General features: G+C 41.7%; 1 protein-coding gene across 3 annotated transcripts in view; it reads right to left on the bottom strand.

Annotated features, from left to right (window-relative positions):
* Nucleotides 1-507: 507 nt before the first annotated feature.
* The window catches only part of PARVA (parvin alpha), a 181,556-nt gene continuing 163,280 nt past the window's right edge, over nucleotides 508-18,783 (bottom strand). For all 3 annotated transcript variants that reach the window (XM_036861595.1, XM_036861596.1, XM_036861594.1), the window contains one exon: nucleotides 508-2,561. In XM_036861595.1, coding sequence (XP_036717490.1) covers nucleotides 2,485-2,561 — 77 coding nt within the window. In that variant the 3' untranslated portion in view covers nucleotides 508-2,484. The remainder of the gene's footprint in view (nucleotides 2,562-18,783) is intronic.

Below are 18,783 nucleotides of genomic sequence, written 5' to 3'. Positions count from 1 at the left end.
AATTTTGTACCATTTATACATCAACTATTAAAAAATCAATGAATTTAAATTTAGAAAAGAGGAAAAAGGGAAAAAAAGGACCCAGTGAGCCTACAGAGACTTGATTCTTGCCTCAGCTTTTCTTTTTTCTTTTAAAAGAGATGAGGGTTAAGTTTGGTTTATTTGTTTCCTGATGCCTTTTACCCCCCTTCAAAAACATAGTCATGTATTACGCAGAAGTTTCCAGAATCTAAACAAAAACCTCTAAATGAGATGGCAGTGTTATAAAACCAGGCCCAAGCCCCGGGATTCTGGACTGTGGTGAAGACCTCAGTCTCGAAACACAATTTTCTGATAAATTAGACCTGCTATTAAAAAAGTTTCCGAGTGTTCTGACGTGTCTTCATACAGTATATTTGTAAAATATAAAAAAAGAGTGCTCTTAATAAGGCCACTTGTCCACTGTCCATTTGCAGCTTGAATATAAGAAAAGAACACAAAAAAAGGAGACAAAATTCATAGAGCAAAGCACGTTTAAATGAATGCATTATTTATTTCATCCTGCCTTAGTATTGCTCAAGGAGACAAAGCAGTTATTTATGTTGATTTGCTATCAGGAATTTAAGAGAGCAAACGAATATCACAGTATTTAGTGTTTCCTAATGACAAATGAAATATTTCACTAATTATGTAAAAAGAATTGTATACTTTTACACAAATTGACACAGAAAGTACATTTTCTTTCTATCCTTAATGCTCATTATGCTGAGTAATACTTCTTTCTTAAAGCAAAATCTCCCCAGAAATAGGTAGTATATCGAAATTGTATGGGTTCTGAGTGACTGCAGCTAGACCATAGAGTAAGAAGTGATGAAAAGCTGGAAGGAATGTTTTGGACATGATGGGAGGCCTCCCTCTGGGTGGTGTAGACAGAGATCACAGTGAATTCCTCAAACTAGGGATGGGCTTTGTGCAATTGGGCCTAAAGTAGTGACAAAGCAGGCATAGACTTCTGGTGGTGGGGATACAGACTGGTGTCCACCGAGCATACTTAGGAAAATTCTATAATGAAGATATAATATCAGTACAAGTTATTAATTATCCCAAGGGCTTGGTCAACTTATGAGTACGAATGTTAAGTACCCCAAGCTGCAACCTTCGGTCTAAGGGGGTCCCATGCATACTAAGTGTGCAAGTATTTGCCCCACGCTTCTTGTCCTCCTACTCACCCCCACTTCATCCCCTTTCCTATCCCTCCAGGCCCCGCAGGCTGGGACAACTAGAGCCCAAACTTGGGTTCACGTAGAGGGGATCCATGTAACCGCAAGCCTGCGGGTAACCCACGCAAGGAAACCACTCAGCTTGGGTCTAAATAACTTACATTTTTCCTCGCCTGAATTAGCCAGTAATTGCATGTGGGCAGACTTAGCCAGAAATGGTCTAAATGATCAATTAGAGGGCAAAAAGGAGTTCCTTTCTTTAAGCTCAAGGGTCCCTGTTGAAGAGCCCTATTTCCCAAGCCCTGCTCGCATGGGCCCGCGCCCAGCTCTCTGTGGTGCCTGGGTATATTGTACATTTGCCTAACGATAGTGAGTTGAGGACTTATTTTGTAGGAAAATATAGGGCACTTCCATTACATGCAATCAAGCAAGAAGGCTGCAAAATGTGCCACTCCATTAATTTTAAACAGAATCCACCCCAAATGTCACCCTGAAACCAGAGTAAGGGGTTATTACAAATCTGAAGGAATTAAGAGTAATTTTCATTTGCGAAGGAGTTGAGGGACATGACTCCTGCCACACACACACTATTAATGGGTGAAATTTGATTTGCCAATTTCAGTGTGAATCACTGAGCCCTGACCTAGCCTGCCTGGTGGTGAGATCAGGGGGCTCCTGTCTTCTTGGAGGGCACAGGTGCACACGTACACACACACACACACACACACACACACACACACACAAGAATAGAATGTGCAGAGACTGTAATGCAACGGGCTGGTTATTAACACATATGTTCTTCAAAGAAGAAAAACAAATGGCAGCTTCTGGCAAGTCATGTAAACTCTCTGAGCCTCAGTTTCCGTATCTGTAAAAGGGGCTGATAACATCTGCTTCAATAGGAGTCATGAGTATTCGTGAGTTTGAGTAGCTCAGAGCACTTAGTGTGGTGCCCAGCCCATAGGTTATACCCATTAAATGGTAACTGTTATCTTTATTTTCATCTTCTGAGGGTGAGTGGGCTCTTGTGCCTAAGTTGGTTCCAAATCACACTGAGGGAAATCTGGACCTGGCACCAGGATGGCGACAACCTTCACAAGCCATTGCAGGGTCAGCTTTAGAGCCTGGGAGGTGTGGGTCAGCCCACTGACTTACTGATCATTTCCTTCCTAATCTCAGTTTCCACTATCTCTGGGAATAGAGCAGGCGGACTTGGGAGAGAGCACAGAGCAAGAGACAGGAATAAGCAGGTTAAGGCGGTTCAGGGGACGGTCCAGTCTGCCCCTCACTCCACGTTCCGGTACTTGGTGAAGAGGTTGTACAACACTCGCAGTGTGGATTTCAGGTCACAGTTGACAATGTCTGCATAGAAAACAAAAAAACACACATTGCTTCAGTGGTGCCACATGGCCCCAAACTGGCATCGGGTGTCCTCTTCCTTCTGCCCCCCACCACATGGTCCTGGGGAGGGTGTCTCCCCTCTCCCACAGGACATCATTCTGTGCTCCTGAGGAGCTAGCTCCCTGTCCTGCTGGGAGAGAAGAGCATCCCCATGAGACAACCAGGGGCAGGTGGGTGTTGAAGGACGGGCAGTGTGTGCAGCAAGAATTCAGAGCAGGGGACAGCCAGGGGCAGAGGTGCTGGGGCATGGGCGTCTCATCTCTCACTGAAAGAAAGCAGACCCCAGAGCATGTAGTCTTTGCCCTGGAAACAGAATCCCAGGCGAGAGGACCCTGACCCGACTCTGTGCCCTGGGTCTCACCTGTCTCTCGGGGCCCCTCTCCCTCTGCCTTCACCCTGCCCCACAGAGCCAGCCGTGATGGGTGGCAAGGAGGGGAGGGCCTGCAGCTACACTGGGGGACGAGGAGGTGAGTTAGGACTAAGCTGCCTCTCCCTTAAGATGGGTGGGAGGGCCCCTAAAGGGCAGAGGAGCCCACCCGGCAGGGAGTACTCAGTAGATTATGTGTCACCCGAAAGATTAAGGACAGAGCAAGGTGGCCGGGTTTGAGGCTGGGAGCTGGATTATATTTTCAGGAGAGTTCCACCGTGGGTCCTGAGCTTTTTTTTTTTTTTTTTAATTTTTATTTATTTATTTATTTATTTATTTATTTATGGCTGTGTTGGGTCTTCGTTTCTGTGCGAGGGCTTTCTCTAGTTGTGGCAAGCGGGGGCCACTCTTCATCGCGGTGCACGGCCCTCTCACTATCGCGGCCTCTCTTGTTGCGGAGCACAGGCTCCAGACGCGCAGGCTCAGCAATTGTGGCTCACGGGCCCAGTTGCTCCGCGGCATGTGGGATCTTCCCAGACCAGGGCTCGAATCCGTGTTCCCTGCATTGGCAGGCAGATTCTCAACCACTGCGCCACCAGGCAAGCCCCCTGTCCTGAGCTTTTATACAACCATTTCCTCCCGCCCTCACTTCCCCTGACCCCTCCCTCTCTTCCTCCTCTTTACTGGTCGCCTCCTCTGGCTGCCCCTCTAACCCTCTGTGGACTCCTCTGCCTTCTCCTCCCCCCCAAGGCCCCACCCTGCGCTTGCCCCTCTGCACTCACACCACTGTGGGAGCGCCTTCCCTGAGGAACTGGCGTAGTGAAAATATAAAGAAAGGAACTCTGCCTACTACTTAGGGATGCAGACTGAGGTAATAGAAGGAAAAGGAAAAGTTTAAAAAAAAAAAAGAAGGCAAAAGGCAAAAGTCTGATGACTATACAAGTCAGGAGAGTTGAGGTTGAAGATTATGTCCAAAAAGGGCAAGCGGAGGGAAGTCTGGGGAGCTGGGATTGCTGTATCCCTTGAGCTGGGAGCTGGTTACATGGTGGCTCGTTGGATAATATTTCACTAAAGTTATTGGAAAAAAACCCTAACTGTGCAGAAGGTCTGATGAAGTAAATGATGTAAGAGAAAATAATAGAAAATAATAAATGCTCTGGGTTTCAAAGGTGGGAGGCTGAGTCGCTGGGAGGGAAGGGACTGGGGGACAATGTCAGGGCTCCAGCAGCGGCATGGTCAAAAGGAACAGGGATCATCCAGGACCAGCAGAGCGGGAGGCCGGTGGCTCTGGCAGGCTGGGCTGTGGTTCCAGGTCTTAGCCTTGGGACTCTTGCAGTTGTAGCTGCCACAGTCAGGTGTGCCCAGGCCCTAGGCCCTGCAAAGATCAACACCTACTGGGCCATAAGCCAAGGGCCCAGGGCTGGGGAATCTCCTTAGGGCTCCCCAAACCCCTGGGCCCCATCCTGCCTGCCCCCTCCCAGGCCTTATCCCAGTTGTAGACCAACTACTCCACCCCTGCTGGGCTCAGACTCTGCTCCAAGCTCTCTTGCCGATAGACCAGGGGCTCAGGGACCACCCGTGAGGCCTGGAGCTCAGCTCCCTTTCTGCTCCCATGTTGGTTCGTGCACATATGTGAGCCTCCAGCTTGGACCCTGCCCAGTGGCTGAGCCCTGCTGCCTTGCCTTGCTCATGCTGAGTCACCCTCTGTCAGGTAGGGTCCTATGCCCTCTGGGCTGATTCCTGTCCTCCCCTGACTGCTTGGTGATGAGTGTTCCTTAAATTCCACCCAAGTCAAAGATTAGGAAGTTACCCTAAGAAGGAACTGCTGGAAAGGCAGACAGGGACAAAGATGAGCTCACTAAGGGAGTGAGCGTGAAGAGGAAGGTAGGCTGACACTGGGGCCACTGCAGCAGGCTCCTAACTGGGCTCTTCAAAGCCTCTTGCCCTCTCCAGTCCATTCTACCCACTGCAGCTAGACTATTTGGCTTCTGGGTATGGTTGTGCAGGATGCACACTGCACAACTCCAGGGCACATCATTCATATTTCCAAGGTATCATTACCACAGACTACAATATAACTCTGGCCCCAGGGATTGTGCAGGTCACAACCTGTATGCCCATACAGCTATTTCACATAAGATAAAGTCCCGAATCCTAAGCCATGGTTTTACAAGGCAAAAGCTGACTCTGGCCCACCCTTCCAGTCTCACTTCATGCCACGTTCCCCCTCATTCACTCTGCACTGGTCACAGAGGCTTCCTTTCACAACGTCCCAATAGGCTGTGCTCCGCCATCATCTTGGCCTCTGCACATGCTGTTGCAACATCTAGATTGTTCTTCCCAAGTAGCTGCCTCCTGATCCTCTTGCAGACCTCAGCTCAAAGCACTACCTCCTGAGTGAAGTCTTGACACCTAGCTTTGATGAGGGCACCCTGTCTTATGTTCTCAAACCCCCCGCACTCTTCCTTCATAGCACTCACTCCAGTTCTCAAGCTGTGGTTTGTGTGCTTATCTGATGAAATCTGCCTCTGCTCGGAGTGTGACCAACGTGACTGCAGAGAGTTGATCTTGTTTTGCTCCAGTGCCTGGCCCAGTACCTGGCATGCACAGACCTCAAAAGATATTAATAAATAAATGCATGAATGATTTCCCAGTGTCCTGGAAGCCAAGAAAGAAAATTCCAGAAAGAGAGGATGACCAATAGAGCCACATGCTCCCAAGAGGGTGAAGAGAGTAAGGGCTGGAAAGAGTTCCCAGGGGACATGGTCCTGCTGGTGGCTTGGGAGAGAGCAAGGCCATGTGCAGGTGGTGGCAAGGTGTTAACAGCAGAATGGGCAGATGAGAGGTGGAGGCAATGGGCATGGGTGCAAAGGGTGAACTTGGGAGCCTGAGGAAGGAGAGCTATGGATGGAGGCGGGAGGATTTGTTTTTCCCTTTTAAAGACAGGGGAGTTCTAAGATTGCTAGAGAAAGAAAATGTCCAATATGGGAGAATGTTTCAAAATGACCATTTAATTTACTCCAATTCACTTCTTTTCCCTTTTATTGCAGTATAGTTGATTTACAGTGTTATATTAGTTTCAGGTGTATAACACAGTGATTCAATATTTTTATAGATTTTACTCCATTTAAAGTTATTATAAAACAATGGCTATATTTTCCTATGCTGTACAGTATATCCTTGTTGCTTATTTATTTTAGGCATAGTAGTTTGTTAATCCCCTACCACTATCTTTCCTCTCCCTCCTTCCCTTTCCCCACTGGTAATCACTAGTTTGTTCTCATATCTGTGAGTCTCTGTTTTGTTATATTCATCTGTTTTATTTTTTAGATTCCACATATAAGTGAAATCATATAGTATTTGTCTTTCTCTGGCTTATTTCACTAAGCATAATATTCTCTAGGTCCATCCACATTGCTGCAAATGGCACTATTTCATTCTCTTTTATGGCTGAGTAGTATTCCATATTATATATATACCACATCTTCTTAATCCATTCATCTGTTGATGAGCACTTGGGTTGCTTCCATATCTTGGCTATTGTAAATAGTGCTGCTGTGAACATCAGGGTGCATGTATCTTTTTGAATTAGTTTTCATCTTTTCCAGATATATACCCAGCAGTGGAATTGCTGGATCATATGGCAGTTCTATTTTTAGTTTTTGAGGAAGCTCCATACTGTTTCCATAGTGGTTGCAACAGTTTACATTCCCACCAACAGTGTAGAAGGGTTCTCTTTTCTCCACACCCTCTCCAGCATTTATTATTTGCAGACATTTTGATGGTAGCCATTCTGACAGGTGTGAGGTGATATCTCATTATTGTTTTGAGTTGCATTTCTCTGATGATTAGTCATGTTGAGCAGCTTTTCATGTGCCCGTTGGTCATCTGTACATGTTCTTTGGAAAAATGTCTATTCAGGTTTTCTGCCTATTTTTTTTTTTTAATGAAAGCTTCTTTCTTTCTTTCTTTCTTTCTTCTTTCTTTCTTTCTTTCTTTCTTGCTTGCTTGCTTGCTTGCTTGCTTGCTTGCTTGCTGTGTTGGGTCTTTGTTTCTGTGTGAGGGCTTTCTCTAGTTGCGGCAAGTGGGGGCCATTCTTTTTTTTTTTTTTTTTTTTTAATATATATATATATTTTTAATATTCATTTATTTATTTATGGCTGTGTTGGGTCTTCGTTTCTGTGCGAGGGCTCTCCCTAGTTGTGGCAAGTGGGGACCACTCTTCATCGCAGTGCGCGGGCCTCTCACCATCGCAGCCCCTCCCGTTGCGGGGCACAGGCTCCAGACGCGCAGGCTCAGCAATTGTGGCTCACGGGCCCAGCCGCTCCGCGGCATGTGGGATCTTCCCAGACCAGGGCTCGAACCCGTGTCCCCCGCATTGGCAGGCAGACTCTCAACCACTGCGCCACCAGGGAAGCCCGGGGGCCATTCTTCATCGCGGTGTGCAGGCCTCTCACTGCTGCAGCCTCTCCCGTTGCGGAGCACAAGCTCCAGACGTGCATCTGCCCATTTTTTAATCAGGTTGTTTGACTTTTTTGATATTGAGTTGTATGAACTATTTATATATTTTGGAAACTAACCACTTACTGGTAATATCATTTGCAAATATTTTCTCCCATTCAGTAGGTTGTCTTTTCATTTTGTCAATATTTCTTTTGCTGTGCAAGTTTTTAAGTTTAATTAGGTCCCATTTATTTATTTTTGCTTTTATTTCTTTTGTGTTAGGAGAGCGAGCCCCCAAAATATTGCTACAACTTATGTCAAAGAGTGTTCTGCCTATGTTGTCCTCTAGGAGTTTTATGGTTTCAAGTCTTAAATTTAGGTCTTTAATTCATTTTGAGTTTATTTTTGTATATGATATGAACAAGTGTTCTAATTTCATTCTTTTACATGTAGCTGTCCAGTTTTCCTTGTACCACTTATTGAAGAGACTGTCTTTTTTCCATTGTATATTCTTGCCTCCTTTGTTGTAGATTAATTGACCACAAGTGTGTGGGTTTATTTCTGGGCTCTCTATTCTATCCCATTGATCTATGTGTCTGTTTTTGTGCCAGTACCATGCTATTTTGATTACTGTAGCTTTGTAGTATAGTCTAAAGTCAGGGCGAGTGATTCCTCCAGCTTTGTTCTTTTTTCTCAAGATTGCTTTTGCAATTTGGGGTGTTTTGTGGTTACATATACGTTTTAGGATTATTTGTTCTAGTTTTGTGAAAAATGTCATGGGTATTTTGGTAGGGATTGTGTTAAATCTGTAGATTGCTTTGGGTAGTATGGACATTTTAACAATATTAATTCTTCCAATCCATGAACATGGGATATCTTTCCATTTCTCTGAATCATCTTCAATTTCCTTCATAAGTGTTTTATGGTTTTCAGATTATAGGACTTTCACCTCCTTAGTTAAGTTTATTCCTAGGTATTCTTATACCCTGCAACTTTACTGAATTCACTTATTAGTTCTGATCGTTTTCTGGTGGAGACTTTAGAGTTTTCAATACATAGTATCATGTCATCTACAAATAGTTACAGTTTTACTTCTTCCCATCTGGTTGGATGTCTTTTATTTCTATTTCTTTTCCGATTGTTATGGCTAGGACTTCCAAACTATGTTAACCAGAAGTGATGAGAATGGGCATCCTTGTCATGTTCCTGGTTCTAGAGAAAAAGCTTTTTTACCTTTTCATTGTTGAGTATGGTGTTAGCTGTGAGTTTGTCATAAATCGCCTTTATTATATTGAGATATTTTCCTTCTATAACAACTTTGATGAGAATTTTTGTCATGAATGGATGTTGAATTTTGTCAAATGCCTTTTCTGTGCCTATTGAGATAATAGTGTGATTTTTATCCTTCTTTTTGTTAATGTGATGTATCATATTGATTTGGGGATATTGAACCATCCTTGCATTCCTGGAATAAATCACACTTGATTTTGGGATTTTTATATTGTTGAATTTGGTTTGGTAATATTTTGTTGAGAATTTTTGTTTATATTTATCTTAGATATTGGCCTGCAATTTTCTTTCTTTCTCTTTTTTTGTAGTGTCTTTGCCTGATTTTGGTATCAGGGTAATGATGGCCTTGTAGAATGAATTTACAAATGTTCTCTCCTCTTCAATTTTTTTAATAGTTGAGAAGGATGATATTAGTTCTTCCTTTATATGTTTGGTAGAATTTCCCTGTGAAGCTTTCGGGACTTTTGTTTGCTGGGAGTTTTCTTCTGTTTGTTTGTTTGTTTGGTTTTTTAAAATTACAAATTCAATTCACTACTAGTGATCACTCTGTTCAGACTGTTTCTTCCTGATTCAGTCTTGGAAGGTTGTATGTTTCTAGAAATTTGACCATTTCTTCTAGGTTGTCCAATTTTTTGGCATATAACTGTTCATAGTATTCTCTTATGATTTTTTTTGTATCTCTGTGATATTGGTTGTTATTTCTGTTCTTTCATTTCTTATTTTGTTTTTTGGGGTCCTCTCGTGTTTTTTTTTTTTTTTCCTGATGAGCTTGGGTAAAAATCTGTCAAATTTGTTTATCTTTTAAAAAAACGCCAGCTTTTGGTTTCATTGATATTTGGGTTTTTAAAAAAAAATTATTATTATTATTATTATTATTATTTTTAAATTTATTTTTGGCTGTGTTGGGTCTTCGTTGCTGCACGCAGGCTTTCTCTAGTTGCGGCGAGCAGGGGCTACTCTTCGTTGCGGTGCGCGGGCTTCTCATTGCAGTGGCTTCTCTCGTTGTGGAGCACGGGCTCTAGGCGCATGGGCTTCAGTAGTTGTGGCACACGGGCTCAGTAGTTGTGGCTCATGGGCTCTAGAGCACAGGCTCAGTAGTTGTGGCACACAAGCTTAGTTGCTTCGTGGCATGTGGGATCTTCCCAGACCAGGGATCGAACCCGTGTCCTCTGCATTGGCAGGCGGATTCTCAACCACTGCGCCACCAGGGAAGCCCTGGGTTTTTTTTTTTTTTTGGTCTCTATTTTATTTATTTACTCTCTGATCTTTATTATTTCCTTCCTTCTGCTAAGTTTGGGCTTTGTTTGTTCTTCTTCCTCTAATTCCATTAGATGGTCAGTTAGATTGTTTATTAGAGATTTTTTTCTTATTTCTTTAAATAGTCGCTTATTGCTATAAGGTTCCCTCTTAGAACTGCTTTTCCTGCATCCCACAGATTTTGGAAAGTTGTGTTTCCATTTTCGTTTGTCTCGAGGTATTTTCTGCTTTCTTCTTTGATTTTTTCATTGACCCACCGGTTTTTTAAAGTAGAACATTGTTTAGTCTCCATGTGTTCATGCTTTTCCCATTTTTCTTCCTGTAACTGATTTCTAGTTTCATACCATTGTGTTTGGGAAAATGCTTGATATAATTTCTATCCTCTTAAATTTGTTGAGACTTGTTTTGTGGCCTAGCATGTGCTCTATCCTGGAGAACATTCCATGTGCACTTGAAAAAAATGTGTATTCGGCTGTTTCTGAGTGGAATGTAGATATCTATTAGGTCCAACTAATCTAATGTGTCATTTAAGACCACTGTTTCCTTACTGATTTTCTTCTGCTGATCTGTTCATTGATGTAAGTGGGTATTAAAGTCCCCTACTGGGACTTCCCTGGTGGCACAGTGGTTAAGAATACGCCTGCCAATGCAGGGGACACGGGTTCAAGCCCTGGTCTGGGAAGATCCCATATGCCGTGCCACAACTACTGAAGCCTGTGTGCCTAGAGCCCGTGCTCCACAACAAGAGAAGCCACTGCAATGAGAAGCCCACGCACTGCAACGAAGAGTAGCCACCACTCGCTGCAACTAGAGAAAGCCCGTGTGCAGCAACGAAGACCCAACACAGCCAAAAAATAAATTTTAAAAAAGTCCCCTACTATTATTGTATTACTGTCAATTTCTCCTGTTATGTCAATGTTTGCTTTATATATTTAAGTGCATATATGTTAACAAGTGTTTTATCCTCTTCTTCTTTGATCCCTTTATCATTATTTAATGCCCTTGTCTTTTGCTATAGACTTTGTTTTAAAGTCTATTTTGTCTTATATGAGTATTGTTACTCCTGCTTTGGTCTTTCCATTTGCATGAAATATTCTTCCTTTCCCTCACTTTCAGTCTGTGTGTATCTTTAGTTCTGAAGTGAGTCTCTTGTAAGCAGCATTTAGATGGGCATTTTTTTCTTTATCCAATCAGCCACCCTGTGTCTTCTTTTCTTTTTTTTTTAAAATGTATCTATCAATTTATTTATTTATATTGAAGTATAGTTGATTTACAATGTGTTAATTTCTGCTGTACAGAAAAGTGATTCAGATATATACATATATATATATATATATATATATTCTTTTCCATTATGGTTTATCATAGGATACTGAATATACAGTAGGACCTTATTGTTTGTCCATTCCATATATAATAGCTTATCTCTGCTAACCCAAACCTCCCATTCCATCCCTCCCCCAACCCCCTCCCCCTTGGCAAGCACAAGTCTGTTCTCTATGTCTGTGAGTCTGTTTATGTTTTGTAGATAGGTTCATTTGTGTCATATTTTAGATTCCACATATAAGTGATATCATATGATATTTGTCTTTCTCTTTGACTTACTTCACTTAGTATGATAATCTCAAGTTGTATCCATGTTGCTGCAAATGACATTATTTCGTTCTTTTTTTATGGCTGAGTAGTATTCCATTGTACATATGTACAAAACAAAAATAAAATGGGACCTAATCAAACTTACAAGCTTTTGCACAGCAAAGGAAACTATAAAAAAAAAAAAGAGTCTTGTTAATCTTGTATCCTGCTACATTGCTGAATTCATTTATCAGTTCTAGTAGTTTTTTTGTGGAGTCTTTAGGGTTTTCTCTATACAGAATCATGACATCTGCATATAATGACAATTTTACCTTTTCCCTTCCAATTTGGATACCTTTTATTTCTTTTTCTCATCTGATTGCTGTGGCTGGCTTTGCCTTTGCTGGTTTTGGTATCAGGATGATGGTGGCTTCATAGAATGTCTTTGGGAGTGTTCCTTCCTCTTCAATTTTTTGGAAGAGTTTGAGAAGGATCGGTAAAAGTTCTTTGTATGTTTGGTAGAATTCGCCTGTGAAGCCATCTGGTCATCTACTTCATCTCTAGTGATCAGTCTGTTCAAATTATCTGTTTCTTCTTGATTCAATTTTTGTGGGCTGTATGTTTCTAGAAACTTGTCCATTTCTTCTAGGTTGTCGAATTTGTTGGCATATAATTGTTCATAGTATTCCCTTATGGTTTTCTGTATTTCTGTGGTATGGGTTGTTATGTCTCCTTTTTCATTTCTTATTTTGTTTATTTTGGTTCTCTCTTTTCTTCTTGGTGAGCCTGGCTAGAGGTTTGTCAATCTTGTTTACCCTTTCAAAGAACCAGCTCTTGGTTTTATTGCTTTTTTTCCTATTGTTTTTTAAAATTTAATTTTTATTGGAGTATAGTTGATTTGCAGTGTTGTGTTAGTTTCTGCTGTACAGCAAAGTGAATCAGTTATACATACACATATATCCACTCTTTCTAAAATTCTTTTCCCATGTAGGTCATTACAGAGTATTGAGAAGAATTCCCCATGCTATACAGTAGGTCTTTTAGTTATCTACTTTATATATAGTAGTGTGTATATGTCAATTCCAATCTCCCAGTTTATCCCTCCCCTCCTTTCCCCCCCCCGCCCCGGTAACCATAAATTTGTTTTCTACATCTGTGACTCTATTTCTGTGTTGTAAATAGGTTCATTTGTAACATTTTTTTAGATTCCACATATAAGCGATATATGATATTTGTTTTTCTCTGTCTGACTTACTTCACTCAGTATGAGAATCTCTAGGTCCATCCATGTTGCTGCAAATGACATTCTTTCATTCTTTTTTATGGCTGAGTAATATTCCATTGTATGTATATGTGTGTGTATATATGTGTATATACACACACACACACACACACACACACACACACACACACACACACACACACCCCACATCTTCTTTATCCATTCCTCTGTCGATGGACATTTAGGTTGCTTCCACGTCCTGGCTATTGTAAATTGTGCTGCAATGAACATAGGGGTGCATGTATCTTTTTGAATTATGGTTTTATCTGGGTATATGTCCAGGAGTGGGATTGCAGGATCATATGGTAGTTCTATTTTTAGTTTTTTAAGGAGCCTCCATACTGTTCTCCATAATAGTTGTACCAATTACATTCCCATCAACAGTGTAGGAGGGTTCCCTTTTCTCCACATCCTCTCTAGCATTTACTATTTGTAGATTTTTTTTAAACATTGCTTCCATTCCTAAATGTATCCACTTTTTTTTTTTTTAAACCCCACATTTATTTATTTATTTTTGGCTGTGTTGGGTCTTCGTTTCTGTGCAAGGGCTTTCTCTGGTTGTGGCAAGCGGGGGCCACTCTTCATCACGGTGTGCGGGCCTCTCACTGTTGCGGCCTCTCTTGTTGCGGAGCACAGGCTCCAGACACGCAGGCTCAGTAGTTGTGGCTCACAGGCCTAGTTGCTCCGTGGCATGTGGGATCTTCCCAGACCAGGGATTGAACTCGTGTGGCCTGCATTGGCAGGCAGACTCTCAACCACTGTGCCACCAGGGAAGCCCCTGTAGATTTTTTTGATAATGGTCATTCTGACCACTGTGAGGTGATACCTCATTGTAGTTTTGATGGGCATTTCTCTAATAATTAGTGATGTTGAGCATCTTTTCATGTGCTTTTTAGCCATCTGTATGTCTTCTTTGGAGAAACGTCTATTTAGATCTGCCCACTTTTTGATTGGGTTTTTTGGGTTTTTTGGATATTGAGCTGCTTGAGCTGTTTGTATATTTTGGAGATTAATCCCTTGTCAGTTGCTTCCTTTGCAAATATTTTCTCCCATTCTGTGGGTTGTCTTTTCGTGTTTATGGTTTACTTTGCTGTGCAAAACCTTTTAAGTTTAATTAGGTCCCATTTGTTTATCTTTGTTTTAATTATCATTACTCTACGAGGTGGATCAAAAAAAAATCCTGCTGCGATTTATGTCAGAGAATGTCTATTGTTTTTTTAATCTCTATTTTATTTATTTGCTCTCTGATCTTTATTATTTCCTTCCTTCTGCTGACTTTAGGTTTTGTTTGTTCTTCTTTTTCTAATTCTTTTAAATGTAGGTTAGGTTTTTACTTGATTTTTCTTGTTTTCTGAGAAAGGCGTGTGTCGCTATGAACTTTCCTCTGAGAACTGCTCTTGCTGCATCCCAAAGATTTTGTATGGTGTGTTTTCACTGTCATTTGTCTCAAGGTATTTTTAAATTTCCTTTTTGATTTCATCGTTGATCCAGTGGTTTTTTAGTAGTACGTTGTTTAATCTCCATGTAATCATTTTTTTCTCATTTCTTTTTCTGTGGTTGATTTCTAGTTTCATGCTGGTGTGGTCAGAAAAGATGTTTGAGATAATTTCTATACTCTTAAATTTGTTGAGGCTTGTTTTGTACCCTAGTATGTGGTCAATCCTAGAGAATGTTCTATGTGCACTTGAAAAGAATGTGTATTCTGATTTTTTGGATGTAATGTTCTGAAAATATCAATTATGTATAACTGTTCTACTGTATCATTTAAGATCTGTTACCTTATTAATTTTCTGTCTAGAAGATCTGTCCATTGATGTGAGTGGGGTGTTAAAGTCTCCTACTATTATTATATTACTGTCATTTTCTCTCTTTATGTCTGTTAGTATTTGTTTTATGTATTTGGGTGCTCCTATATTAGGTGCATGTATGTTGACAAGTATACAATCCTCTTCCTGTATTGATCCTTTTATCATTATACAGTGTCCTTTATCTTTCTTTATGGCCTATGTTTTAAAGTCATTTTGTCTGATATGAGAATTGTAACCTCTGTTTTTTCATTCCCGTTTGCTTGAAATATCTTTCCATCCCCTCACTTTCAATCTATATATATCCTTTGCCCTGAAGTGGGTCTCTTGTAGGCAGCATATTGTAGGCTCTTTTTTTAAAAAAATCCACTCTGCTACTCTGTGTGTTTTGATTGGAGCATTGTGTCCATTGACATTTAAGGTAATTATTGATAGATATCTATTTATTGCCATTTTAACATTTTTTTCCCATTGATTTTTTTTTTTATTAATTTATTTATGGCTGTTTTGGGTCTTCATTTCTGTTCGAGGGCTTTCTCTAGTTGCGGCAAGCAGGGGCCACCCTTCGTTGCGGTGCGTGGGCCCCTCACTATCGTGGCCTCTCCTGTTGCGGAGCACAGGCTCCAGATGCGCAGGCTCAGTACCTGTGGCTCACGGGCCCAGTTGCTCCGCGGCATGTGGGATCCTCCCAGACCAGGGCTCGAACCTGTGTCCCCTGCATTGGCAGGCAGACTCTCAACCACTGCGCCACCAGGGAAGCCCCCCCATTGATTTTATATTTCTTCTTTGTCCCTTTCTTTTTGTGGTTTGATGATTTTCTTTTGTATTATACTTATGTTCTCTTTTTTTGTTTTTGTTTTTTGTGAATCTATTGTATGTTTTTGATTTGTGGTTAGACTGTTTTTCAAGTATGTTAACCCCATCCTGTATCTACTCGCCTTAGACTGGTAGTCATATAGGCTCAAACACATTCTAGGAAATGAAAAAAAAAGCTACATGTTCTTCCTCCGCCACATTTCATGACTTTGATGTCCTCTTTTACATCTTCATGTTCATCCTTTTGCTGTTCATTGTGGTTATCATCACTTTCACAGACATTTTTTGATTTTTAAAAAAATCTGTGTACTCGCTTATTTAGGTGCTTTGTTTTCCAATTGTGATTTTCTCTTTCCTATATATTCTTACTTCTTTTCTATTTATAGGAGACCTTTCAATATTTCCTTTAGGATAGGTTTAGTATTGCTGTATTCTTTTAGTTTTTGCTTTTCTGAGAAATTCTTTATCTCTCCTTCTATTCTAAATGATAATTTTGCTGGGTAGAGTATCCTAGGTTGCAGATTTTTCCCTTTCTGGACTTTGAATATATTTTTTCCACTCCCTTCTAGCCTGCAACGTTTCTGTAGAGAAGTCAGCTGATAGCCTTATGTTCACTTGTAATGAACTCCGTGTTTTTCTTGCTGCCTTTAGAACCCTCTCTATAACTTTTGCCATTTTCATTATAATATGTTTCAGTGTAGGTCTGTTTGGGTTTACCTTGTTTGGGACCCTCTGTGCTTCCTGTACCTGGATATGTTTCCTTCTTTAGGTTTGGGAAGTTTTCAGCCATAATATCCTCAAATACATTTTCAACCCCCTTTTCTCTTTCTTCCCCTTCTACAATCCTTATCATACATAGATTGGCATACTTTATATTATCCCATAGGTCTCTTATATTGCTTTCATTTTTTAAAAAATTGGTCTTTCTGCCTGCTGTCCTGTGTGATTTTCATTATTCTATCTTCCAGGTCACTTATTTGTTCTTCTGCATTATTTATTCTGCTATTCATTGCCTTTAGTCCAGTTTTTGTCTTGGCAAATGAGTTTTCTAATTTTTCTTAGTTCCTCTTTACAGTTTCTAGTTCCTTTCTACAGTACTTTGCATTTCTGTTGATAGCTTTTCCTAATTCCTTCAGTATTTTCTTTATCTCCTTTTCAAAATTGGTGTCTATTAGGCTGAAGGGATCTGTTTCATTGTTTGTTCTTTCAGGGGAATTCTCTTGGTCTTTTAACTGGGAGTGGTTCCTCTGCTTCTTCATTTTACTTATACTTCTCTTATTCTGTGAGTTTAGGAGAAATAATTATCTACTGAGGTCTTGGAGGGCTATTTATATGTGGAAGTGCCCCTGTGTAGCTTGTGTGGGTTTAGTATTTTTGGTGCAAGGGCTGTTTTTAGTATGGATGCCTGTCACCTCTTTCCTCAGTGTGTGCTGGCCGTTATCCCCTAAATAGGGAGTGTGTAGATGCAGCAGCTGGTGCCCAGTCATGGGGTTCTCAGCAGTGGTGGTGGCTCATGCATGTCCCCAGAGCATGTGATGGGAATGGAAGCAGTTCACAACCGCTCCTGAAATGGGGCAGCGGCAGTGGCAGCTTGTGACTGCTCCTGGAGCTCCTGTAGGCAGTGTCCTGCCACCTGAGAGCACATGTAGGGAAAAAGAGTGTAATGGTGGGTCCCACCTCTTCCCTTGCATGCCACCCGCACAATGGCTCCTTGCCTCTAAGGTGGCCCAGGCTTCCTCTGCATACACAGTCAGGTGTGGTTGCACCAGACTCCAGCCCCTTCAGTCTGTTTCCATGCAGCCCATCCCAATCCTCTCCCCAGGTCTGATCTCCAAAGCCCGAGCTTCTGCACCCAGCCCACGCTTGCCCTGGCAGATGCACTGGGGAGAGGAGAGCAGTGGCACTGACCATCTGTGCATGTCTCTCTGCATTCTTTCTGCTGCAAACTGGTTCTTGCGTTCTCTTCCAAGGCTCTGAAGCTCTGTCCTGGCTGATGTCCCTACTGGTGAGGGGACTTCCCAGGGTGCAGGAAGCTTTCCTCTTTCAGAGCTCCCTCCCAGGGGTGCAGGTCCCATTCGGATTCCTTTCTCACTTTCTTTTTTCTCTTGCTTTTTTCTTTTGTCCTGCCCGGTTACATGGAGATTTTCTTGCCGTTTCAGAGGTCAGAGGTCTTCTGCCAGCCTTTGGTAGATATTCTGTGAGAATCATTCCACATGTAGATGTACTTTTGATGTATTTGTGGCAAGAGGTGAGCTTCACATCCGACTACTCCACCATCTTGATTGCTCCTTTCTGCTCTATGTCTTTCTTTCTTTTTTCTTTCTTTCCTTTCTTTCTTTCTTTCTCTCTCTCTTTCCTTCCTTCCTTCCTTTCCCTCCCTCCCTCCTTCTTTCCTTCCTTTATGGCTGCGTTGGGTCTTCGTTGCTGCGTGTGGGCTTTCTCTAGCTGTGGCGAGCGGGGTCTACTCTTCGTTGGGGTGCGCAGGCTTCTCACTGCAGTGGCTTCTCTTGTTGCGGAGTACGGGCTCTAGGCGTGCGGGCTTCAGTAGTTGTGGCACACGGGCTCAGTAGTTGTGGCTTGCGGGCTCTAGAGCGCAGACTCAGTAGTTGTGGTGCATGGGCTTTGTTGCTCCACGGCATGTGGGATCTTCCCAGACCAGGGCTCGAACCCGTGTCCCTTGCATTGGCAGGCGGATTCTTAACCACTGCACCACCAGGGAAGCCCTGCCCTATGTCTTGATTGGAGCATTTAGTCTATTGACATTTAAAGTGATTATTGATAGGTATGTACTTACTGCCATTTTGTTACTTGTTTTCTGGCTGTTTCTGTAGTTCTTCTCTGTTCTTTTCTTCTTTTAGTTTCTTCCCTTTTGGTTTGATGATTTTCTTTAGTGGTATGCTTGTGTTCCTTTCTATCTAGCTTTTGTGTATCTATTGTAGGTTTTTGATTTGTGGTTACTATGGGGTTCATATATGTTGACTTATAACTATGTGTAACTGACAGTCAAAGTTCAAACACATTCTAAAAGATCTACATTTTTTTACTCCCCTCCCCAACATTTTGTGTTTTTGATGTCCTATTTTACATCTTCATGTGTATTCCTTCACTGTTTGTTGCAGTTAAAATTGATTTTACAATTTTTTTGGTCTTAATCTTCATGTTAGCTTATTTAATTGGTTGATCCTCATCCTTTACTATATACTTGCTTTACTAGTGGGATTTTTCCTTTCCTATACTTACTTCTTGTATTAGCCTTCCATTTTCCACTTAGAGAAGACTCTTTAACATTTCTTTTAGGATCATATTAGTATTGATGAACTCTTTAGTTTTGCTTGCCTGAGAAGTTCT

Source organism: Balaenoptera musculus, chromosome 8 (genome assembly GCF_009873245.2).
Source record: "Balaenoptera musculus isolate JJ_BM4_2016_0621 chromosome 8, mBalMus1.pri.v3, whole genome shotgun sequence".
Taxonomy (NCBI): Eukaryota; Metazoa; Chordata; class Mammalia; order Artiodactyla; family Balaenopteridae; genus Balaenoptera; species Balaenoptera musculus.
The sequence above is the reverse complement of the archived record's forward strand: the minus strand, read 5'-3'. Positions and strand labels throughout refer to the sequence as shown.